Here is a 26420-nt window from a genome sequence, read left to right on the forward strand (position 1 = left end):
TTATATATATTATATATATATAATTATATATATATAATAATATATATATATAATAATATATATATATATATATACATATATATATTAATTTCATGACTGTTATTTCTTAGATCCTAAAAGTGGTTCACAACCTGTGAGTTACCATCTTTTTGGGGGTTCAAATAACCCTGTAACAGCAGTTATTTAAGACCATGGGAAAACACAGATATTTACATTACAATTTGTGACAGTAACAAAATTATATTTATGAACTACTAAAGAAATACTTCTAAGGTTGGGGGCTCACAGCAATATTGGAAACTGTATTTAAAGGTCTGAAAACTAGAAAGGTTGAGTACAACTATGTAGAAGCATGCTCATGTCTGATGAGAAAGAGAAAAAGTGTGGATCAGAGGAAAGGAGTGAGGGAAGAGTAGAGGAAGGGAAAACCATGAACAGGATATAGTATAAATAAATTAAACTTTTAAAAATTAAATATCCACACACTCCCCACCAAAGAAAAGAAATAAAATATATACATGGTAGGTATGGAATACAGGGAGTTTAAAATAAATGAAAGAAAACATACTAATAACTAGGTTGAGATTTTGTGATTATGAACCTCTTTTTTCACTGTACTTTTAATGTTCCAACTCTTTGAGAAAGAAGACTTTAGATAATATGAAAATAAAGAATCATCTAAAGGATCAGAAATAAGTGTATTTGATAAATACTTTCTGGATACCTAGAAAGATTAATGTTCTAGATTTAAACTCCCCAAACTGGAAAGTGGATCATCTTATTTTCACAGGTGGAAATTAAGTCAAGCTAGTTAATATATGGAAGCATTAAAGTGAGATTGGGTGACAATATAAAATAAACTTACTAGACAATTTGATACACTATACTAGTAAAGTAGTGTAGGCTTTCTCCCTTAAAATAGTAAGGGTTGACAGAAGCGCTGTTCAATGAAAGCAGACGTGGAAATGGTACTATGCATTGTCAAGATCAGCCAAAGACAAAGAAAACAAATAATCTCTACATTGTGTGATTACTCCAGAGGATACAAGTAGGAGATCTGAGGAAGTTGAAGTGCTATCAGGACAATTTGCTCACTAGAATTAATATATGCCAGGAGAAAAATATCCTCTGTGAGAGAACATTTAGATCTTGAAGGGACACACTAGTTCAGTAATTCCCACAGATGATACTCAACACTAAAATAGTCTGTTCTATTACTTTGATATACTTCTATGTGGTCATAGCACCACAAACTTTAGTGTTTCTTAAGGATCCAAAACAACAAACTCTGCTTGTGTTCAGAAGGTAAGAACACCATGCATGAACTTTTGCCTCACCTTCTGCTGGCTCTTCTCTGTCTGCATTACCAAGAGTGGCTTTAAGCTTTTCCTTTTTTTTGTAGGAAGGCCCTGCTGTTTTCTGACATTCACCTGTTTATTCAAAGAATTCTTTTACAAAAGAGACACTTCCATATACCACAGGAGTTCTATTACAATTCTGTGGATAGACAGTGGAAAACATTCTCAAGGTCCATGCTCCATTCCCCATGTTTGAACTTGTGCAGGGACAAATCAAGCGCAGCTCTTCTAACCAATAGCATTCCAACTTTATTTACAAGATCCCTTACCATCTCCTTTGACCATCTTGCTATGATCTATACATTATTTTAACTACCTACTCTATTATGAGACAAAGACTCAACTTGGTCATTGGCTTAGTAGTAGACTTTTTCAGTTTTCAGGGCCATGGGACTTTTTCAGGCCCATGTTTTAAACCAATATAAAAGACCCCTCCTCCTTCTTTAGAAGACTCAATTCCCAAGCCAACCCTGGTGAACATTTCAAGATAAGCATCTAGACAGAGAATCTGTCATTATACATTGGCATATTTAATAGAGAGAAAAAGAAAGAAAGAAACCGATAAAAACATTTGATTACCTCAAACTTTGAGAACTTTCTCCAGGTCTTACTGAAAATGTATCTTTATTCCACTCTAGACTTTCTGAAGTTGTACATACACATATCAACCTAGATCCAGATAGTCTCATATAGCAGTGGTTCTCAAAACTATGCTCTGTTCAAATTATTGGCTCAAAACTCCTACTATCACACCTTAACCATCCATATCCAATAACCCATTAATGTAGAGCTAACAATGTATACCTGATTCCTGGATGGTCACTGTAACTTATGTAAAACATTTTCTTTTTAAAATTAATTAATTATTTTATTTATTTACATCCCAAATGTGCTCCCTCCCTATCAGCCCTCTAAAGAATTCTTCATGGAATTCTCCCCTCTCCCTTTCCCCCCACCCTGGGTTATCTCTACAGAATTAGGCAAGTCCTCTCCCACTGTGGCCAGACTAGACAGACCACTCTTACATAAATACCTGGGGCCTCAGACCAGCCTGTATGTATGCTCTTTGCTTGGTGGCTTACTATCTTGGAGCTCCAAGGGCTTCACATTAGTTCACAATAATTGTTCGTATTCCTGTGGGGTTGTCATCTCCTTCAGTTCCTTTAATCCTTGCTCTAACTCTTCCATAGGGGTCCCTGACTTCTGTCTAATGCATGGCTGTGAGTATCTTCACTTGTTTCAGTCAGCTGCTGGTACAGCCTCTAAAGGACAATCATGTTAGACTCCTGTCTACAGTCATAACATTGTGTCAGGGACTGGTGCCTAGCCAGAAGAAGATTAGAGCATTGGCTAATACTTCCTCCATATGGCCTCGTCCAACAGATGAGTTAGCAACTCAGTTATTTTTATAGACACACTGAGTATAATCTCTCTCTCTCTCTCTCTCTCTCTCTCTCTCTCTCTCTCTTTCTCTCTTCCTCCCTCCCTCCCTCCCTCTCTGTCTCCCTCTCTCTCTCTCTCTCTCTCTCTCTCTCTCTCTCTCTCTCTCTCTCTCTGTGTGTGTGTGTGTATGTGTGTGTGTGTTTGTGTGTCCTTATATAAGATGACATGATCCTTTATTGAGAACATTATTTCTGATGTGCACAGAGGATGTCTCACATGGCAGAGTCACATGAATACCAAAAGGTCAACATCCACTGTCACAATAGCATGTTCAGTAACCTCCTTTGTTAATGGTTTGGTTATCACTTTTTGATAAGTCACTTAAAACTAAACAGCAGGAGATTCTTTTGCCCAGACAAAACCAAAATTCTACTGAGATTAGGACTGCTTTACCCCCTCAAGACAATCATGAAACTTAAGATGAAAATATATTTGATACACCTAAAAAATGGTAAGAAGTTGCGAGAAATAATGATCTGTCCAACACATCTCTGGATTGATGCTATAATGTCACTTATCAAAAGAAGTGGAATACAAGTTCTCTCTCTCCCATCATACTGAAGATAAATATACATCTTTTGTTACTATTCTTTTTGTTTGAGATAGAAGAGGAACATCAGGAAAGTTATGAGAACAGGGATCCCTAAGCCCAGTGTCAGATGGAAGCATCTCTAAACTAACATTTACATAAGACCTTTTGTCCCTTCCCAGATGCAATGATAGAAATCTCACTAGAAACCCCACTCACTGCATCGGACATGCCAAAATGTTCTTGTGACACATAAATAAATGCTCAAATATATAATCCATAGCTGTCATTTCACATAAATGACTAGAAATAGACCTATTTGCATCTGATATTTTAGCAGTATGATTGTCCTAGTTCTTTTGTAACAAAATATCATATACTAGGTGGTCTAAACCAATAATTGTTTGCTCCACACTGAACTGAAAGCAGAGAGTTCTACGAAGGGCATTAAGAAAGGTTTTACCTTTCATAAACTTTCATATCTTCAAGACTAGGACATGATATTAATAACAGACTCCTGCTGAAGGAAATTATGCTCGTTCCTTCTGCTCGAACTTCAACATACATGCTACATCAGACTAAAAGCTTAAATGTTAATTATGAAATGGATAAGAAGAATTTTTTTAAAAAAACAGGTATATAAATCTTGTGATATAAGCATAGATTCTACTTGTAAACATTTCTCATGTATTTCTTTTAGCAGGTCTGACTTAACCATTGGCTAAATCGGTGTTTTAAATATTTTCCACTGTATTATACAAAGTAAAAGTTATAAAAAGAAGAACATAGTATGTATTTAAAATATGTCCTTTCAATACAAAAGGAAGTTCTGCTTCTAGAAAGTACATTTTCCTGAGATTTCTTAGAGGTTTCAGGCAAGCAATATTTTTCTTACCAACTGTACACACACACACACACACACACACACACACACACACACACTAGATACCACCAGTACATTTCAAAGAATATTAAAATTATGATTCAGCAGATATGGTCGGTAAACCTGTAATTAAGGGTGGAATGTTTACCTATGCCAGATGTAAAATACATCTGTAAAATATTGCAATGACCTATAATACTCCATGGATGGCTGTGTATATTATATCTCAAATGTAATCCAGAATCCAGCACATATTTACCCAACCTTACTTCTGCCCCTGGGACCATCTGAAGCATAAGGGACAGATGTTAGGAGTCTGTAACCTTCACAGCTGCTTGCATTTCCTCCGGAACATGCAGGTTAGCTCTTTATGGGATGGGGAGATGGGTAAAACATTCCAGGATGTAGCATTGGTACCCTTACATAGAAACTTTCATGCTTAGGTCTGACATTTCCCAAAAGGAATCCAGCACAATTATAAGCATGGCCTGATAGTGTTGCACAAGCTTATGCAAGCAAATCATCAGTTCATCTGAAACCTCACTGGGATGCTTGGGAGGATGAGATCTATCACCCTCCACCCCCAAGCCATAGGGTGTACACAATTTTAAATAAGATTCACAGAAAACTCACATGTAAATGGATATTTATCTTTATCAACTTCTTACTGTCTGAAAATGTTCTTGGAGTGTTTTGGTAGGGAACTAATTTCTCCATATAGCTCATTGCATTTATGTTTTCTGTACACAGCAATCAACTTGTAGAAATTATCTTATGTTAGAAAGAGAATTCTTATCTGGATGTTTCTAACAAAAGTGTTGCATAATGAAAGCATTGTTGAAATGTGGAGAGGGAGGGGGTGAATGTCACAGAGTCTTGGATTTTCTTTTAAGTTTACATCGCTATTTAAATTGCTGTGCCTCATTAAGGACATATGTTTCATAAGGCACTATGTCTATTTTGCTAAACTTATTTACAGTGTGTTGTGCTGATTGGCAGAAAGCATGAGCTGACTGCTTATGAATGGAGTCAGAACAATATGATCTTCAAAGGAATATTTCTAGTGTCTTTTTTGTTGGTATACTCAGAAGCAGAAAAATGTAGACTGATTTTCAAGACCGCAGTGTTTTATTCAATGATATAAAGAAAATAACAAGCAATTTCATTGCTGAGACTAGTTTAATGGTTCCTCATAATACAGGTTTTCTATAGAGATTGGCTTCAGAAGCTCTCATAATTCCATAAAAATTAATTGTAATTTCAGGAATCGCAAGTAGACATCAAGATAATTGTTTAATTACTTCTGCATTATATTAACATGTTATTAAATATATATTTATATATACACACATATAAATATATATGTGTATATATACATATATATACATATATATGTATATAAACATACATATACATATATATGTATATATGTATACATATATATGTATATATACAGAGAGAGAGAGGGAGAGGTATTTCTCCCTCTTCCTTGTTAGATATTGTTTATTTTTATTTTATGAGGAAGAAAAAGTTAGATTCTAGGAATACATTCTCAGGAAAGAAAGTATATCCAAAAATAGTCAATGATATTCCACCATTGCAGGAGGCAGGTAAGCTTTAGGTCAACAAGTTGGTGTATCAATGAAAGAAACAGCTTATACCTCAAAGCAATAAAAGATGGTTCATTTTGCAACCAAATGTGATTGCACATGGTCCCTCAGATAGTGTTTCCTCCAAAAACCATGGTCTAATAAGATATCAATTTCATGAACATGTTACAATAACAGAACAAATGAAATGATAAGATAACACTTTTAGTTCACTTTATATCCCTAACTCTACCCACCTTCCTGGTATCCCCACCTCACCCAATCCCTTCCTCCATCGCTCCTCCCTTTCTCCTCTGAAAGGGTGGAAGTGTCCCCCAGGTATCCTCCGACCCTGGCATAGGAAGTCTTTGCAGGCCTGTGCACATCCTCTCCCATGGAGGCTTGACAAGGCAGCTCAATAAGGGGAGCATATTCCACAAACAGACAACAGCTTTAGGGACACCCCAGCTATTTGTGTTTCACTTTATTAATTACTTTGCATTAATGATTTCTAGAAGTTAGGTTTTGGAGTCAAAGCCTGTCCATCCCATTACTTCCTACAACAGGCTAGTCTTCTACTGCACATGCTTAGGTTGCCTCCTGCCTTACCAACATGCAATATTTGAATAATTTTGGATAGGTACAGTTGCATAGAGGGCCTCACAAATAGGGGTACAATGGTTGACCTTCACTGTCAACATGACAAGAGTTATCATCGCCAAACAGATTGGTGAGATACACTTCTGTATCTGTGAAGACATTTCTACAAAGGATTACCTAAGGAAGAAAGAACCAACCTAAATAGGGATGGCATCTGGGTCTCAGATACTCCTTTAAGAATAGAGGAACAACAGAAGGGCAAAGGAAATGATCAACCAGTATTGTTTGACTCTGACTCAGAGCAAGACATGTTAATTGTTCTGTCTGAAGTGTAACATTCTCCTTGCTATTCGGATTGAACCCTCTAAATCTGAGAGTCATCTTAAAGTGTCTTATCCTGCAGCAGATTGAGGGGTAAGTGGATTTCCACATGTGAATGTAATCCTTGAATACTTTGCAGAGCCTACACCATTGTATGTTGTTTGCATCTGCCTCAACAGTTTAGCATAGTCATATTCTATGCATCATCACTTTGATTCTAGCATATAATTATGAAAAGTTCTGACAGATATTTATGGAAAACACAAAACACTTGTGATTCATGGCTCTCATACTAGTACTTTGAAACCTGGTACAGTGCAATTAAACCCTAGGTTATAAGAACAGGTTCTATCAAATCAGAACTGAAGAGAGAGAGAGAGAAAGAGAGAGAGAGAAACAGACAGACAGACAGTCTTAAAGAAGATAAACGTTCAGAGAGTTAGATGATGATAATCCTTAGATTGCTTTTTAGTGCTTATTAAAAAGCAGTTTGAATTGTGTGCAAACAGAAATGGAAGATACTCAGTGGTGTTATAATGGACTGGATGGACAAAAGAGTACTAGACACATCCTCCCTGTGGAGTCATCTTAATGACTTTGCAACTAGGTTTTTGCTTTCGTATTCCTGAAGAATAATGACATTGATAATGACCATTTCTACAAAACTAAAATTGGATTTTTACTTGAAATGTGACCACATTATTCATAACTAAATCTTATCAGAAAACTAAGAATTATAAAAAGAAATGCTAAACAATGGCTTGTAAAATTGATAAAAGCATTACTTTCTCAGAACTTTTTTCTCTATATTGACAAAGGAAAACGAAGTGTGATCGTACATTCCATGTACAAATCAAATACATATACATTTTGATTTCTGTGGTGGAGGCAAAAAAGAACAGAAAGGGGGCATACTTAGAAATCAACTTGAAAATGTATCTTTTTGGGGGAGCAGGGAAGGACTAGACAGAATGTCACATGGTGAGGAATGAGTAAAACTTCCAGACAGCAGCAGCAAACTGTGAGTCTGTGTACAGGAAAACAATTCTGTTACTTCTTTAACACCTTAATCACATTGCACTGGACTGGTTCCCACCTATACAAAAATCCATGCTTCCTGAACATTGCTAGAAAACTGCAGAACAGTAAGTGAGAAATCATACTGTATTTAAATATGCATATGAACTTACTCAAGGAGAGCTATGAATAGATATATTTATGTAAGAGTTGTTTTTCTTCAACAAAAAGTTAAGCATACATAAAATTCAGTCTCTGTGTTTAGCTAAAGACATACAAATCTCTTACAAAGCTCACTTATAAAACCCAAGGCTTGTAGCTGTAATGAGTACAGTAAATACTATATCTTTTTCCCTTGCTCTGCTGTAAACCTACCATATACTTTAAGAAGTGCCACTCCAGGGCTGGAGAGATGGCTCAGCATTTGAAAGCACTGACTGCTCTTCCAGAGGTCCTGAGTTCAATTCCCAGAAACTTCATGGTGGCTTACAACCATCTATAATGGGATACAATGTGTGGTGTTAATAAAAAAATTAAAAAAAAAAAAAAGAAGTGCCACTCCAGTGCACCTAAATCATGGTTAGAAGTTTATCCTCATCTTCTCAGCATCCTGGCCATTCTGAGTAGAATTACATGGAATTTCAGAGTGGTTTTAATTTGTATTTCCCTGATGACCAAATACATTGAACATTTCAAAAACTATTCAATGGTTGTTTGTGCATCTTCCTGTAAGAACTAGCTGCTCACTTCAATAGCCCATTTATTGACTGGCACAGTTTTATGTTGCTAATGTCCTCAGGTATCATCAACTCATTACATAATTTAAATATCACCTCCTTATTTGAGGTATTCTTTTCCAAGATTCTCTCCCATTCTGTTCATTCATCCTGCTGCTATTTGTCTTGCTCTGCAGAAACATTTCAATTTTATGCATTGTCATTTGTTGATTTGGGAGATTATTTCCTGTACTATTAGAATTTGTGTTAGAAAGCTTTTACTTATTTATATAACCCTAAATCTATTACCTAAGTTTTGCTCAATACTTTTAGTATGTTGGATTTTAGGTTAAGGTCTTTGATTAATTTTGAATTAATTTTTGTATAGCATTTACTCTCATGTCTTCTTGACTTCAGCTATCATGGCTGAAGCAAGATGATCCTTCAATATATTTTTAATCTATTTTTTCCTGATGGGTAAAAATGTAAACACTTAAAAAATATTTTAGCAATTTTTATTTCCCCTCTGAGTTGTTGATCAAGGCCATTCTGCAGACCAGCAAAACCACACAGAATATTGCCACTTTTCTTGTTGCTTACCAGTCTGTAAGGTAAGTCTTGCTTATTGAAGACATCAAATACTGTGGTCAAAGGGTAAGAAGAAACTAAAGTGGCATACTTAAACTCAGGTTCTCTGGATGAGAAGCAAATGCTCTTTCCTTCTGAGCCACCTTTCTTGCTCCAACTTTTGTAAATTTTTAATATTTATTGGGTGTTAATATTTTTATTTTAATTAGGGTATATGTGTGTGAGTATGTGGGTGTGTGTATATGCAAATTTGTGCATATGTATATGGTGTGTGTGTGTGTATGTCTGTGTGTATGTCTGTGTGTCTGTGTGTGTGTAAAAGGTCAACTTCAGGAAATCAGTTATCTCCCTCTAAATAATGAATTTGAGGGATCAGAATTAGGTCATCAAGCTAGGTAGGGAACTCTTTACTGACCAGGCCTTCTTATCAGTCACTGAAGTTTACTTAATAACTATCATTATGACAGCTGTGAAATGGAACTTCAATGTAGTTTTAGTTGTATTTCTGAGATGGCTTAAGATGTTCAACATTGTTTCTACATTTCTATTATACATTTTCATTTCTTCACATTGAAGAAAAAATAATGAAGGACTTATAGGGTTATAGTTACCAGCTTTTGAGGACATAGAACATTCTATCTATGCTGATACCTATTAAGTAAGAGGTTAGTAGGGCTGAATGAACTTAATTGTAGGTTTTGGGAATGCTCTGCAATTTTTCTTTTCTGACCTCTACTTTTGCTTGTTTTGAGTCTTCAATAATTCAGAGTAAATTCCCATAGTGTGCCTGTGCTGAGTTCTGCCATAGTGACGGTGTTGATGCTGATTCATGTACTTGAGGACACACTTGTTCCATGAAAATCAGATTCTCCTTAAAACTAGGCGCAGGACAGTGGATGCTTGCCCCATAGAGAGGGAGAACTAAATCTGAATCAACTGAGCAGAAGAAGTTTTTCGTGGTGTGAGTGCCAGACTTGTCCCCCTGACAGAATTATTAAAACAGGATCCTGCAGCTTAGCTGTAGAGCTCTGTGGGCGGGTAAGGGCAAGGTTGGGCCTTGTCCCCTGATACCATATTCTTCAAGATGTGATGGTGATGAAGAAGCCTTGTCACACATCAAATTCACCCCTGGGAGCATGGATGGTGGTGGAAGTTTGTGTTCTGGTATAAAGATGTGTCTGGGAAAGAACAGAAAGGGTAGTGTATAGTCACACAGTGTTCAGCTCATTGAGCCACACAATTCTTTTAAGTATATACATCTATTTCCTATTATAAAGGAATTATCCTTTGTAGATATAATTAAGGATAAATTTTTCCATTGCCTCAGCATATTTTCGCTGATGCATTGCAATATGCTCTTATTCCTTACAAGTTCTAACCAAATGGTAAGATGCCTGTATCTCATTGGTTTGTCTTTCCCTGAAGTTCTTTCACATGCCATTCACCATGTTACCCTTGGGAAAAAGTAGTCATCTTCTTTCAGTTTGCATAACATTCATGTGTGCTTGTTTAGGGGTGTTCTATAAACTCCATTGCAAAATGAAGGCTTGTGCCTTGCTAGTAGTAATACTTTGGGACATTCTATGCATGTTAGGAGATGGGACTTTACTTGAGCAAACTGGACATTGGACAGGTTTCCTTGGGTGACTATATCTTACTTTATGGTTTCCATAAAGTTAACAGCTCGGTTCCTTGTAATGTACCAGGGTAAAACAAACAACCAACCAAACAAACAAACAAAAACCCCGAGCAGATGACCATGTACTGAAACTATGACCCAAAGAAAACATTCATCCTGTTATGTTGTTAAACACTTCTGTTGTAGTGACAAAAAGTGGTAATATACATATGTATGTATATATATATATATACACATATATATGTGTGTGTGTGTGTATACATCGATACATATATATACATATGTATATCATATATGTTTATATATGTATATATGTATGTATATGTATATATATATATATGATTGGTACCAGAAAACTGAGGCTATTGTCATAAGTAAAGCTTCCCATAGGCTCTTTAAGCATTTGGAAATGGTTTGAAAGTGGAAATCGGAAAAAAAAATTAAGACTAATTCCAAAGAAATTCTAGAGAATGATAAGCAGAGACTAATAATGAATTCTAGTGGGAGCTAGGAGCAGATTGACTATAGCAAGGCAGATAAAGCAGATGTTTGATGCTGAAGAGATAATAGATAGAAACAAAATCTCTATTTGGAATTGAACCAAAGACCATTACATGTGGCACAGAGCTTGTCAACAATTTGTCCCTGTGCTGGGATTTTGAAGAAATGTGAATTTAAAGATGATTGACTACTTAATGTTGTAGAGACAATATGAAGCCATATAATATTCAAGTTGCAATATGCTTATTACTTTATGTTTAGCCAACCTTATATTGAGAATTGGGATACAAAATCAGAGGAACAATAATTGAAGAACTTTGAACAGAAAAGGAACATGTTTGCTATTGCAGTAACAGGTTGAAAGGTAAGAATGTTTTTGTTTGTTTGTTTGTTTGTTTGTTTGTTTAAAGGAGAGGGCTTCTTGTTTCATATATCTACCTAAAGAAATGTTTCACTTCATACACTGCAATTGAGGTTTTCAGAGACTACTGCAACCTGGTCCAACAAGGGATAACTACTGCCTAATTTTGCAGTAGACCTAGGCATCAGCTACATGAAGTTAGTTTTACAGTTTACAGGAATCAGAATATAAGAAATATGAAGCTTCAGAGGCTTCCACTCAGACACCAAAGGAAAACCAGAAAGGCCAGGGAATATATGACAGGGTCTGGATCCCTAAAGCCCTTTCATGGGACTGTCATACATGAAGATTTGAGTTGTGGAGTTAAAATACACAGACAACTCTAGGGAGTGAGAGAATAGAATTGTGAAGTGTCTGCTGAAGAAAGGTGTACTCAGTGAGTAGATTGTACCCAGAAAAGAGGGCTTGTAACAGTAAAAGTCAAGACATGGGTTTTGGCTGCCCATGTTCTTTGGAGCCCATGTATGCCAGAACATGTTTAGAATGCCACATGTAGATATGGTATATCATGTTAGCCTTTATTGATTTACGTTTTTCTTTGATCCCAACTTTTCTTTTTTGAGATGGGACTGTTTATTCTATACATAATATCTTAGTATAATGTAATTAAAAATATTTTACTAGGCCTCATGTTAAAACTTGTGTTGAGTCTAGGAGGAAACTTTGAACTCAGACTTTAGAACAAGACAGGAATGTTAACTATGTACATTCATCCATTTGTCAGTTTTAAAATAAAAACAATTTTAATTATAAACCTTTTTAACTAAAATCAGCATAGTATAACTTTCTTATTACTAAGTTGAAGAATTTAGAGTTAAACTAGCATTTTTTAGGCTGAGCATCAAGAACTACAGCAGGTCTTCTATATTAATATTTAATACAGTAATTTTACTTTTCTATCATCTATTAATAACACCATTTATTTTTTTACTAAATTTAAATTTTTCAGTTGATGTTGAATCTAGATATCTTAACTATTTCTTTGCCTTTGTAAATATGTTTATTTGTGCACATGTTTATGTATATGTGGGTTCTATGTATGTGTGGTTACATGTATATATGTGGTGGGTATGGTATAGAGGCCAAGATGGTCTTTAAATGGTTTTCTCCGTTGTTTTCTGCCTTATTTTTGGGACAGAGTCTCTCAGTGAACTCGGACCTCTACATTTAGTGAGCCTTGCTGACTCTGTTTCTTTCCAATTTTGTGATTATGTGTGTGTGTGGCTGTGCATAAAGTCTATTTGGGTACTAGGGGCCAGAACTCAGACCCTCATGCTTGCAAAGTAAGTATGTGCCACCTAAACCATCTTCCCATCACTAGAATGTCAATTCCAATCTATGATTTTTCTCTATCTCTGTCTTGAAATGGCATCAGCTATTTCTTTCCTTCTCACAGTTTGCTAAGAATGATATTGGAAATACATTTCTTTTATTTCAATTGTCTAACTTTATGCAGAATAAAGCACTGCTTCACCCATTCTGTTGAAAGAAAGTTTTAGGGTAAATTGAATTCTTATCTCTACTCATGTAATATGATGCCATTTACTAAAGGGCTGCTTGAAAGTACAAAGAAAACCATGCAACAACAGGAAAATGTTACATAGAAAGCCACAAGAGAATGTGAAATCAGAAAATCTTTGTGCATAGGGAAGAAATATTAAAACTGCTATGCTCTTTTGTATCCATAATTTCTTGAATACACAGATGCAATTAGTGATGAAAATTTTCACATAAATGAAAAAATAATATTTAAACAGAAGCTGGAAATTTTGTACGTTTTTAGGGGTGCTGCTTCTCTGTTTGTATTTTCATGTGCAGTCAAGATTTTCTGTGATTTTCATGCAGCTTTGTCATGAGGGAATGAGCCTGGTGCCTAGAAACATGAACATTCAGACAACAGTTACTACCTGACTAACTTCAGGATCATATAGCAGAGGAAATAGGTTGAAACTCTCATGACATCTCATTAGAAGAAGAACCATTATGGTACAGGGCCCTCAGTCCTGAGCTTGACAGCAGTGGATTCTGAGTAAGGGGGACATATATGGGAAGCCCTGCAATAATGACCAGGTTTGTTTTCAAAGTGGAAGTAACACAATTGTGGGATCAAACAAATTATTCTTTAATACATTTTATCTATAAAATTCTTCACTTTGAATTAAAACTTAACTTGACACTTTTGTATATGCTAAGGATTGGACTGACAACATTTTACATACTAAGTACATGTACTGCCAAATGACAGTCTAACCACACTTGCCAGTTACAAACAATTAGCCTTACAAAGTACAATTCCTATCACAATTGTAGCTAGTGAACTTTTTACTAAGGGGGAGAGGTGGACTCCGGTTCACTTCTGTGTGTGTGTTCTTGTGTTATTTCTTTTTGATATATACTCTCCTATGCTTCTACCCCTCCTTCTTTTTTTTTTTTTTTAATCTACAACTCCATGTTAGTGGCCTATGGCTCTTTAGTGATTTAACTATCTAGTTCTTCCTTTTTGATGGTTCTTTGAAAACAATCCATATATTAGTTAGTCCTACAGTTTATTTTGTTTGAAGAATCCAGGAAATTCTTTTTACAGCTCGTTAAGTATATTATTAGCTTTCCTGACAAGAGGCATTAAAGCCTCTTATGAAGACCCAGACTCCAGAAGATGTGGAAGGCCAGGAATATGAATGCAACATAATGTTAAACAGACCTTTAACTCCTCATGAATGAAGAAGGTGATGCTGCCATCTACTCACAGGCCCATATTATCTCCCGTTCTAATGGGAGAAACCACTATAAACCAAACTAAAACAAAACACTAGCCCCCCCAACACTTAGTTGGTGAGAATTGGTTAGCAGAATAAAAAATTCTGTTAACTCCTCATAAAATTTTGGCTAGCTCATGAAATAATATCTCCTAAAAAACAAGTTGTTTTCAAGGAATCTGTTCAGAGATTACAGCAATTAAAAACAGACATGTCCACATTAGTACATCAGTAACTATACAAATATTAAGAATCATAGAGGCTGTATCTGAGAACACTGTGAGTTAGTAATAGATGGCTTGTTAACTGAATGAGAATTAAAAATATACTTGCCTGTGTCCAACTCTGTATATTTAGTTACTGTATGAACTTGACATGTGCTCTTCCTTTGATAGGCTCATCCCAACGGCACAATGTATATCACACCACTGTGAATATTGACTTAGAATAACTATACAGAGTCTCATGAGAGCTTTAGCTTTCTCACACAAACTAAAGGGAGAAAAAGAATCATATTGTGTCTACTAAATTAAGTGAGTACCTAGTTTAGAGTGCATATTACACTGTCTAAGTGTGTGCATACCATTTTTTTCATTTAGAGAAGTGATTTGAATGAAAATTATACCCAGTGCCCTAAATCAAACATGCTGGTGAGAGGCTATGCATGTTATTTAACTGGTCTATACACCTTTTCTTACTTAACAAACCCAGTAATTTATATATGCCACAACTTCCAAAACTATATTGGTTCTTCTCATTCCCCCATTTTCATTCATGTCTTTATCTTTTTAATTAATTTCTAATATCCTGTAAAAATTATTTTTCAAATTATCTATAGAACAACATTTTCTAGCACTTTTATAGTTCATGGGAAAAAATGTGTTCTTGCTTTATAGTCCAATTTGTTAATCTTCCTTAAATCTTCTTCCTCTAACTTCCCATAATCCTTCAGTTCCCTTGATTTGACAGTTGCCGTTGTCTTATCTCTAGAACCCAGTATTAGACAAGGCAAAAATACACTAGCAGTATCAAGATGCTGACTCTGGCTACAGTGTTGGACTATCCTTTTATTTTGTATGCTAACTTCATTTTTAAGTCTTTAAATGTTTTTATAAAAAATAGTTAATTATTTTACATTGTAAAAAACACCTGACAAATGTAACTTTTGTCAGAAAAGTAAAGGCAACCAGAACGGGAAGTCACTGGTTGCTTTGTATCTGCTTTGAGGGAGCAAACATGGTCAAGCACTGATGCACAGCTAATCTTTTTTAATCATTCTAGAACCCCAACTCATGCAATGGTACCACTCAATTTTACATGAGTCTTCCCAATTCATCTAACTCATTCTATGGTCTTGCTCACACACATGCCCAGAAGTTTGTCCCTTAGGTGATTCTAGGCCCTGTGTATTGACAGGCAATATTAACACTCACACAATGTGAGTTTAACATCAAATCATTGTTAGGCTATACACCTAGGAAAAATGAAAAATACCTGTTCATGCTCAGTACAGGTATAATTTTAATTGTTAATCTATGGTGACTGAATCAATAAGTTGTTTTTTTTTTTTTTTAGCCAAACTATAGCCATCTTATGTTAATTGGCTAGATATTGCCCTCCTTCAATTTATTCTTTCAGCAGCTATCTTGCTTAGATCTTAAAGCATCTCCAAAATGATAAATTTTACATAACATTTGTTACTGAATCCAGATAAACCATCCATCTGACCTTTAATTTGACTACTAGACCTTGAGACACTTTGTAAACAGTGGAGTGAAGACTCCCATCTCAGCTGCAAAGGCAATCATGTTATTTTACTCTGCCCAGTGTCCTGTGAATCTAACATAATGCCACTGAAACTCATATATTGCTAGGAAATTTCCCACAGGTCTCACTCCCCTGTAACTTTGAAATGCATGTCCTCCCTTTGGAGCACAGCTGTGTCTCCCTTTTGGCATGTCATGATCCTCATGGTTTAGACACAGTAGTGAATATTTCATTGCTCCCGCTTGTCCTTCCAAGTTATGACTACTATCATTTGCTCTTTCAAAAACAACAAAAAACCTTTACATTATATTGAAGTGATGATACTACATGATTTATGTTGGTTCTAATTATTGGTGCTACCCTGTACTACATCTCATCTCTTACTGACAATCTGATTTGATGCACAACCTCAACATCATTCTTTCCTTATCAGGGTTATAACATAAACCCCTGCCCAGGATTTTTGTCCGATGTTTCATATTATTTATATGCATTTTACATTAAAAAATTGCATGTACCTATACTTATCCAAAAGATATATTTTGAAATGTGATGCACTGTGAAATGGCTAAGTCAGCAAATTTCCTCACATCCTTATTATGATTTGGTAAAAATCTAACACTTAACCAACTCATAAATTTTTGGTTGTGTAATACATCATTACTAACTAAAATTGTCACAGTGCACATTAGTTTTATTGAAGGACTTTTATCCAACTTTTTTATCTTTTCCACACATTACCTAACACTGCCAAGATTTTGGTGCTTCTATTGTTACACTGTAACTTATACTTCCATGAACACATGATTTTAGCCTCTGTGTATGTGAGTGACTTTTTTTCTACATATGATTTATCTGACATAAGCCACCTTTATATTTTTGCAAGTGACAGGATTTATTCCACTTTTGTACATGAATAATATCCTTTTCTGTATATATACCATATAATATTCATCTACCAGTGGATGCTGAGGTTGGACCCATATCTTTTTGTGTATATGAATAATGCTAAAATGAAGATGATATTACTCAAATTTCTTCCATGTAATGATTTTACTTCTTTAGATATTTATCTACTGTGGGATTATGTGGTTCTGTTAATAATTCTTTGTCGACTTCTGTAGTTTAGAATAATGGATCTACTAATTTTCTTTTACCACACACAGTGTTCAAGAGCTTCCTTTTCCTCCACATCCTAACACTTAACTTTGTCTTTTTGATAATAGTTGTTAAGATTATTTTTATCACCCAGCTTTGATTCCATGATCAAAGTTAACATTATTCCTTTAGAAGATCTAATCCTAATTGGGCAAAGTAACATTCAGAATATTTTCTTAAGTCTTGTTTCTCTGTGTGTCACCAGATGAGCTGAACCAGTACAATGGTTATCCTTTTTCATAGGAAGGCCTAGAGAATGAGAGTTGTTCTAGAAAGAATTTTGTCTTTGTGCTGATGACTCTGGCCTACTTGCATGAAACCTTTTTCTAAAGCAGAATTGATTTAGAATACCTCCTGTCTAAACCTCAAATCTGGGGCCCTCTTCAGTGCCCACTGCTGCTGGATCCCCTTTCATGCCAGTGGCTGTTTTTCCTAGGCTTTTCTTAGCTTCCTTCTTTTGGTTTCATAATATGAGAGCACCTCAGACTCCTTGCCTCATCCCTTTCCTATACACATTGCACCATTCATCTCTCAAGTTTATTTGGCCTTAATTCTATGTTATACATGAATCTATATGACTATGGATCCTGACGTAATTCCCTGGCTTCAAACTATGAGTTCCAGACTTATTTATTCAGTTGCACAATTGAAAAATCTACCAGATCAAGAAAATCATCATTCTTGGAAACATGACTGAAAAGCCTGTTTTTCCAAATGTGTTTTCTCCTGCTGGTATTTTTCTATGTCAGTAAGCAGCACAGAATTCACTTCAGTAACATGAAAAATAAGCCAATGATTACACAATCCTTCACATTCCCAGTGATGCCAGAGAGTACACCAGCAACAACTCATCTGCCTCCTGGACACAGATATGTCCTTGCTGGTTCTTCACTCAACCCACCAATTCTCAGCTCTTGGCTGACACACTCCATTGAACTTCTGTTGCTGCTACTTCAGTTGCTGCTGCCAGATAACCCACTATGCAACAAGAATCACCTTTCTAAAAGTATGAACCAGATCCTAGACGTTTTATTGAGTACTTGTTTCTTAGATTACAACCCACACTTTTCACCCTGGTTCAAGGTTCAATTTTCTCTCACTACTCTCAAGCTAAACTGAGCTAATGATTAGAATCCCAAATAAGTAAAGAAGTTTGCAGTGAAAGGGTTTGGGCTTAGCTCTTATCCTGCTGGAAAAGTTTTGCATGAAAAGCACTTCTCATTGATAATACTGTTTTAATAAGTAAATGTTTCACAATACAAACTGGGCAAATAAGAAGGAGCAACAAATTCCAAGCTGTTGATTTGGACTTAAAGGCAGGGTATCCTGATAGGCAGGAGAGATGGCTTAGGCTTAACAGGCCAGAACATAAGGAGCTGAAGCAAGTACTGCATCCCAACTGGGCTAGAATGTAGGGCCAGGGGGCAAAAGTCCACTGGAGTCTGCAAAGGGGATGACAGAACTCAGGCAAGGATGGAAATCCCCACCATCCAAGGAGACTCTGCAGGCTCCAGTCTTGGGCCCAGGGGGTAGACAGGGGTTACAGGGGGCCTGGGTTTTCTCAGAGCTTTCCATGTGAGGCTCTGACACAGCATGCATGGCTGTGTGGATACAGGGCTGGAGGTCAGTCTCCTTCTTAAAGACATTGAAGCTCCTGTAGTCACTGCTTTGGTTCAGAGGCCCAGGCTTGGGAACAAAGGAAGCAGCCACTCCATTTTTTATCCAGGGTTTAAAGGCTGAAGAATGCTTGGGTTCTGGGTTCTGTCTTCTGTTTTTCACCTCTGGGACTTCAAACCACAGAGGTCCATCAAATCGTCTAGTCCCCTTCTTGCACTGGCTGAGAGCCCTCAGCACTGTCTCCTTGGCACAGGGGTCTGGAAGCTCCTCAGGATGCTCTGCAATGCATGTTCCCTGTCCTACGGAGGTCAGGGGACTGCCTCTGCTCTCAGGAGGGGCAATCTTGACTGTCACCGGGCTGCAGGTCCACCCAGGGTTCCGTACACTCCAAAGCCATCGTTTCATATAGGTGTCCCAGGAACTGGAAAGATCCAGGCCCAGGATGGCATCTGTAGGAGGTCTGATGGCGGAGCGTCTCCAGGTTCCCACCACTCTCTTGGGCACGTGGAGGTGGGCAGGAACTTTGGATCCAGGGCATTGCTGAACCCACTCAGGCCACGGCCTAGACCTTGGGTGCCTGGGGGCAGACAGCGATCTCTGGGGTGAGCCCAGGGAGTTGCCCATGTCCACAGCTTCCAGGAACCAAGGACCTGCCACAGGCAGGACCGTTGGCTATGAGCACGAGCCTGAGAGGATTCTGGGAACCCACACGCATGCTGCTGCTTCCAGACACGAGGGATACAGTTCCCAGGGGCTTCTCCTTAATGTGATATGATATAAAAATGTGTTCATCCTTACTTGTACTTGACCCTTATAATCTCTACAACTCTTACATGTTTATAAATATATGTATCCTGTGACCCAGAAACACATTCCTACATATCTTTGCTTCATACTACTGAGCCTGAATGGAATTCTGGTATGAACTTCAATAGGAATAGTATTCTGTGTGGAATAGCTTTGTGTAGTTGCTTCTTTTTGTTTACCATTGGTTCTATAACCATCCCTTTGTGGAATGCTCCTCATTTCTATTTACACCTTAAATCATTCCATTGCAAGGATAAATGCATTTGCTCAACACTTACACCAAGTGCACCATGTCTGTTAAGGACAATCCTGCTTCAGGCACTGAAGCGGATTGTGTGAACAAACTAGCCTTGGTGAATTGTAGTAATCCCTGCTTTGTCTTTTTAAGAAGGCAGCGAATTTTTTCCCTTACGTGCCATGCAACACCTGACCAGCCACCTCACTCTGATTTTGCCTTGTAGAGAGAGAAGGCGTAATAGTTTTTGGAGTTCACAAAAATTTCATACAGGTTATTCACAGAAGTCTATTTTCTTTCATTATAGAAAAAATAAGCATTATTCATTTGAATGTTCTTAAGAAACAATAACTAGCTTCTATTTCCATAAGTGTGGTGCATTTTTATTCTTGCAGAAGAGTTGTTAATGTTCACTATTTATCTTCTATGGAAATTGTGATGGTAGTCCATAATTTATATTTTAGTACTGACATTCATTTCATGTAGACTCCTATAATGTTGCCTTCCAAGACATCATATATAGCTGACCTTATTTTTGGACACTATTGTGTTCTCCCACTCTATCTCCTTCCCTTTTCTCCCTTTTCTGCTTTTTTTCCTTTCTTTAAGTCTTACTCTCTGTGTTGTACTGATAGTGTATATTTTATAGTTTGGAGACTGAGTTTGCACCCCATTCCCATTCATCCTAACAAGAGATCCTTGGTATACTAGGAGTGTGTCCTCAAAGGAATTCAGGAATTCCTCATGAGACTGTGATAGTTCTCTCAATAGTTCTGATAGAAAGAAGCAAGTTAGCCATATCTTGATGTCTGTGGCTTCCTGCGCAACTTTCACCTACCTGTTTTGCTTATGACCCTTCGGTCACTGTGGCACTATCCACATGAGGCTTCAACAGAGCAGGACCTCTGATGCCTATGAACCTGCATAACTGTAATAAAAATAAACCTTTTTATTTTATATGGTAAAATTTATTTCATCATAACAGTATAAGATAGTCACTGTGTGCATAAAGTAACAAGAAAGATCCTCTAGTCCTAAACAACAAAAGTGTTGCTAAGTGATTATAATAGCTATATTTGTAAGACTGTTATAGGCTATGTGAAATGTATTATACTTAAGCACCTTTCATAGGTGCATGTGAATAGAACACTACTGAATGGGTCACAATGCTAAAGGACAACATCTAATAAGAAACAATCTAGTTTCTATTTGAGTAAGTGTAGTACATTTTTATTCTTCTAGGATAGTTGTTATGTTATTCAGCATTTATCTTCTATGGAAATTGTGCAGAGGCACACATAAGAAACAAATCCAAGAACAACAGAGGTTCCTCCAGGTTTGAAGAAAGGCAGGTCATGGACACTGACAGAGTTTGATAAGAAGGTCTTTGTTTTCAGAAGCTCAGAGAGAAATCCACAGTACTGTCAAGTGAGTATTTTTCCCTTACTGACTAGTTAATTTTCATTTCCCTAAGGTCCTTAAGTAATGATCTACAGAATGCAACTTTCAAAGCAAAAAATAATTCTAGATTTTAACTTTTTTTTCAATCATGCAATTCTTGATAATGATAACAAGAATTTAGAGACTTGGTAATCCTCTCAGGAAGTACTATCAATGGAGTGGATAAGTAATGCCTTTGGGTACAATTTTTTTATAGATATGCTTTATTCTCCTCAATGATACAATGTTCTATTTCCTATAGCCAACTGTGATAAACAAAATAAATATTGTGTTATTGTGCTGTCCCAGTTAGAATTAACTATCAACTTGAAGCCAGAGAAGTGGGTCTCAAGCAATTGACTTTATTTGGTTAGTCTATTTGTAAGTCAATGAATAGTTTTCCTCATTGTTTATTTTATGTAGGATGGTCAGTCCTACAGTGTGAAGCACTGATGATCCAAGGTTGGATAAGAAAGTTAACTAAATATAAACTAGCAAGTGGGACAGGAAGCTGTATTCCTTCATGTTTTACTTCAAGTTCCTGCTTGAGGTCTTGACCTGATTTCCCTCAATGAAAGAATATTGCCTGGAATATAGAATAAGTCTACCCTCACGTTCCTAAGTTGTCTTTAATTAGAATGTTTAATCAAAGAACAGAAAGCAAACTAGAACATTGTCTAAATCCTAAAGTTTATACTGTAAATAGAGCACAAATAGAATGCATGCACACCATGTGCAAAAGACCAAGCCAGATAAAACCCCTGTGTGGGGAGGGGATACGGTCATTCCAAACTGTATAGTTATTGGCAACGAATATCTATTAGAACAGGGGGAATCAATTTTCTTCAAGGTATTCCTTGAGTTGCCACTCATGCTACAGTAAAAGACTCTGTACTTACACAAATATAGGTACCAATAAATAAACTCAGGGTTTTAAGCAAAACAGATCATGAAATTTTATTAGGAAAGCTTTGATGGGAAATAGTGTAACTGAAGTAAATGGAATACAAGTGTTTGTTTGATCAGAACATGGTATATATAGCTTTGAAATTCTCAAACCATATATATATATATATATATATATATATATATATATATGTATAATATGTATTAATAAGAGAAAATTAAAAAATTGAAAAGAAAATGCAGTATTGGTTCATCACTTGCTACATTTCTCCTTACAGGAACACACACACAGACACACACATATACATATACATAACCATAATGGGCACATTAGAATTGATAAAGCATGCACACACTCACACACACACACACACACACACACACACACACGGACACACACAGTATGTGCGTGCTAGGTACACATTTGAATGTCTTGTACAATTCCACATCTTTCTTTTTGACTTACTAATTGATATAAATTTCTAAAAATTGCTTAAAATCTATTTTAAATCTGGACAATAAATGTAGTTGGCCAATACTGATGAGCTGACATGCTTGAGTGCATTGCATCCTGTCTCCTCTGCATTGTTCCAAAGCTATATTAGAGTATTATAAAAGCTCATACCTTTGAACAAGATAATAATATTGCTTTCTTCTCCTGATATAAATGTAATTAAAGGCCAACATAATGATTAAGCCACTAAAGAAAGTCATTTCCAGCCAAGCCTGATGACTTCACTTTAATCCCCTGGACCTACAATTGCTTCAAGTTGTCCTTTGACTTTTCATGCACTTTATAGCACATCTTTTAAATACAAAAGTAAATAAATGTGATAATGGATATGAAGGTAAAATGTAAGAAAATTAAATATTGTGACATTTGACCACATGAGACAAACCCTGAACATAGAGGTAGTGTATGGTACCTCCTAAACATTATTGACAGAACTTTTTCTACAATCTGGATTTCAAATTTTACCCACATTCATGAATTAAGCTTCATTGAAGAAAAATAGGCATTTATATTTAATATGATAGAAAAATCTCACAGATACATTAGTTTTGTTGTTGTTCCTTTTTAAATATCTAGACAATGGCTCAGCGATGTACTTTTTGTTGACCTTAAGCTAACAATCCCCTTCCTGTGACCCACAGTGCTCAGATTAGGGAATCTGCTACCATTCCCTGCTACAGTCTTTCTTATTTCAGCATACATACGACTCTACATGGCATCAAGGTCCTCAACCAAGGACTGCACATAGAGGGGTCTGATTGTTCAAGCAGCATGTGTATGGTAGAGGATTGCAAAATCGATCATCAATAGGAGGAGAGGACCTCGGCCCTGTGAAGGTTCTGTGCCCCAGTGTAGGGGAATGCCAGGGCCAGAAAGTGAGAGAGGGCGGGGTGGCAGGCATGGGGAGGGGGGAGGCAACAGGGGTTTGTTTTTGTTTGTTTTTTTGTTTTTTGGAGGGGAAACTGGGAATGGAGAAATTCGCATATAAATAAAGAGAAAAAAAGAAAAAAGGGAAATGGGGTTTCATGTTTTTTACATCCAGTTAAAGTGAAATTTGAGAGTTAAGTCTTCAATTCATAGAATGAATGAACCAGTGATGTTCTGTGTAGAACTCTTTCTTCCCTAAGATGAAATTGTTAAAGGCAAAGATAATGTCTCTGTTCAGTACTGAATACAATTTCTTCTCTATTCTAAATGTTCAGCACTTGGTATTCATGCTAAGGATGTATAAGTTAACATTTTGATCAACCAGCAGAGCATAAAGATTGAAGATATGCTACAGAACAGGCTTCCTGAAAGGCAGAGATTGGACGGTATAGAGGAGTTACATATAGCACGTTAAGTTCTTGTAACTCTTCTAGAGTCATAATTCAAAGTCTCTCAGCTTGTTACAATTATTCAGATACAAAACAGTAATTACCAAGGCATAATGAATGGATGATTTTCCAAGAAGCTCTTTGGTGCATTGGATATCACAGTAGGAGACATATTTCTGTAGCTTTTAAGAAAGATGAGCTCCACAGGTAATGCATTGAGTAGATGCTCTCTGAAAGCCAGACCTTCTACTAGAATAATTGTAAAGAGTCTTCAGTTAAAATGAAACAAGAAAACTATTCTAAACCATATTAAAATTATATAAATCAAGAAAACATTTATTGTAGCATGAATGATTGTTGATTTTGGGGGGACCAATGCACATTATGTTGATTGGCCCATTTAGTAGGAAGGAAACCCTCATAAGAAGCCAGCATGACCTTGGTTTTGGTCACATCTTTAGTTGAGAACAATAGGGCAATATCTACTGAAGAGCCAGTCAAAAGTATATATTTAAATTATTGCCAGTAACTAGAGACATGTAATGTATTGTTACATGCAGGTCATGAGGCAAGATCCACAGTAAAATGATTGCTACAAGTGTTTAAGACTCTCAATTATAGCTCAAGAGTGGTTGAATGTGTATACACTGGTGTTCTTGCTGTACTGGAATATATGCTGAACAGCAGCATATACCATAGTGAGTTTTCTGCTGGAATTAATGTGTGCAGCAATCTTAGGAGAGAGCTATTTTCTAAAAACTGGTTGGTTAAACTTTGTAGATGAAGCCTGTTTCCCAAAAAGTTTTCTCTTTAACCCATGACAAAAATCATAAAGTCATTCTGGATCTAAATTATTGGAAAATATATTAGATTTTCTGAATGATATCAACATGTTTCCACCAAAATCCTGTAATATGATTACAATCAATGAAAATGAATTTTCCAAGATAGACAATCTACCAAAGGTTATGAATTAACACACTTTATACATCAGCATACTGATTTATGAATTTTAAGTCAAACACTAAATTTTAGTGTCTCCTATAAGTATTACCTCAATGATCATATTACTGAACACTTCAGACTGATTCCTTCAGAAACTCTACAAAGTGAGCAACACCTAAAGTGTTAAGAAATGTAGCTCTAATTTCAAGCAATTTTTAAAAAACATCTGTGCTGTAAAATGTAGATGGATGAGTGTAGATGGATGTTTACTGTGTCAGTAAAGGAATAAAAACATTTAACTATTGTAATCATAACCAGTTAAATGTAGTTTCTAATCAGAAAAAATGACATTTACCACTACATATCATATTTTCTTTGTAGGTAACACTAATCACAGTTTGATTGCTACAGACATATAGGTGCATATTTCTGTGGAACGTAGTGACTGTCGATTTTCTCCACATATCTACTCACCTTTTCTACATTAAGTGCTAACTCTGAGCTCCACCAATGCTGTCAGCTTCAAAACATCATGATAATCTCTATCTTCTCAATGCACTCTTTTATTTTTTTCTCAGAATCAATTTTTAAATTTTTATTTAATCCTTTTTACAGTCCAGATTTTATCCTCTCCCCCAGCCTGGTCTACCCTCTGACTGTTCCACATCCCATACCTCCCCCAAATGTCTCTATGAGGATGTTCCAGCCCAATCCCCTAGCCCCCACTGCCATCTCACCAGACATCTCCATGCCCTGTGGTCTCTAGAGGGTTAGGTACATCTTCTCTGACTGAGTCCAGACCCAGCAGTCCTCTGCTATATATGTGTTGGAGGCCTCATAACAGCTGGTGTATGCTGTCTGGTTGGTGGCTCAGTGAGAGATCTCGGGGTTCCAGGTTAGATGAGAGTGCTGATCTTCTTATAGGGTCTCCCTCCTCCTCACCTTCCAGCTTTTCCCTAATTCACCCACAAGAGCCAGCAGTTTCTGTCCATTGGTGTGGCATAAATATCTGCATCTGACTCTTTCAGCTGCTTGTTGGGTGTTTCAAAGAGCAGTGAGCACATCCTAGCAGTAATAGTGTCAGGCCTTGGGGGTCTTCCATTGAGCTGAATCCTGATTTCTGCAATTTGCAGATTTATCTGGAACAACAAAAGACCCAGGATAGCCAAAACTATTCTAAACAATAAAGGAACCTCTGGTGGAATCACAATCCCAGACCTTAAGCTATACTAAAGCACAATTGTGATAAAAACTGCATGTATTGGCATAGTGACAGGCAGGTAGATCAATTGAACCCACGCACCTATGGTCACTTAATCTTTGACAAAGGAGCTAAAACCATCCAGTGGAAAAA

The 26420-nt window shown here is 36.5% G+C and overlaps 1 protein-coding gene and 1 long non-coding RNA gene across 3 annotated transcripts in view; both read right to left on the reverse strand.

Annotated features, from left to right (window-relative positions):
- Positions 1-26420, reverse strand: part of LOC116070567 — a 79740-nt gene that overhangs the window by 21175 nt on the left and 32145 nt on the right. Inside the window, exon 1 of one of the 2 annotated variants that reach the window (XR_004110466.1) lies at positions 8116-8220. The exons of the other annotated variant lie outside the window; for it this stretch is intronic. This is a non-coding gene — a long non-coding RNA (uncharacterized LOC116070567). Of the gene's footprint in view, positions 1-8115; positions 8221-26420 lie in introns of those variants that run through there. 2 annotated transcript variants of the gene reach the window in all.
- Pom121l12 (POM121 transmembrane nucleoporin like 12) lies at positions 18502-19584 on the reverse strand. The gene has a single exon (XM_031341998.1). It carries the CDS (start codon positions 19525-19527, stop codon positions 18691-18693), a length of 837 nt encoding a protein of 278 aa, XP_031197858.1. The 5' UTR covers positions 19528-19584; the 3' UTR covers positions 18502-18690.

The sequence above is a fragment of the Mastomys coucha genome, unplaced genomic scaffold, assembly GCF_008632895.1.
Source record: "Mastomys coucha isolate ucsf_1 unplaced genomic scaffold, UCSF_Mcou_1 pScaffold22, whole genome shotgun sequence".
In the NCBI taxonomy this organism is placed as follows: Eukaryota; Metazoa; Chordata; class Mammalia; order Rodentia; family Muridae; genus Mastomys; species Mastomys coucha.

Excerpts from the sequence above, each read along its gene's own strand:
- Pom121l12 (XM_031341998.1), bottom strand. The coding sequence starts at position 19,527 with ATGGGCAACTCCCTGGGCTCACCCCAGAGATCGCTGTCTGCCCCCAGG.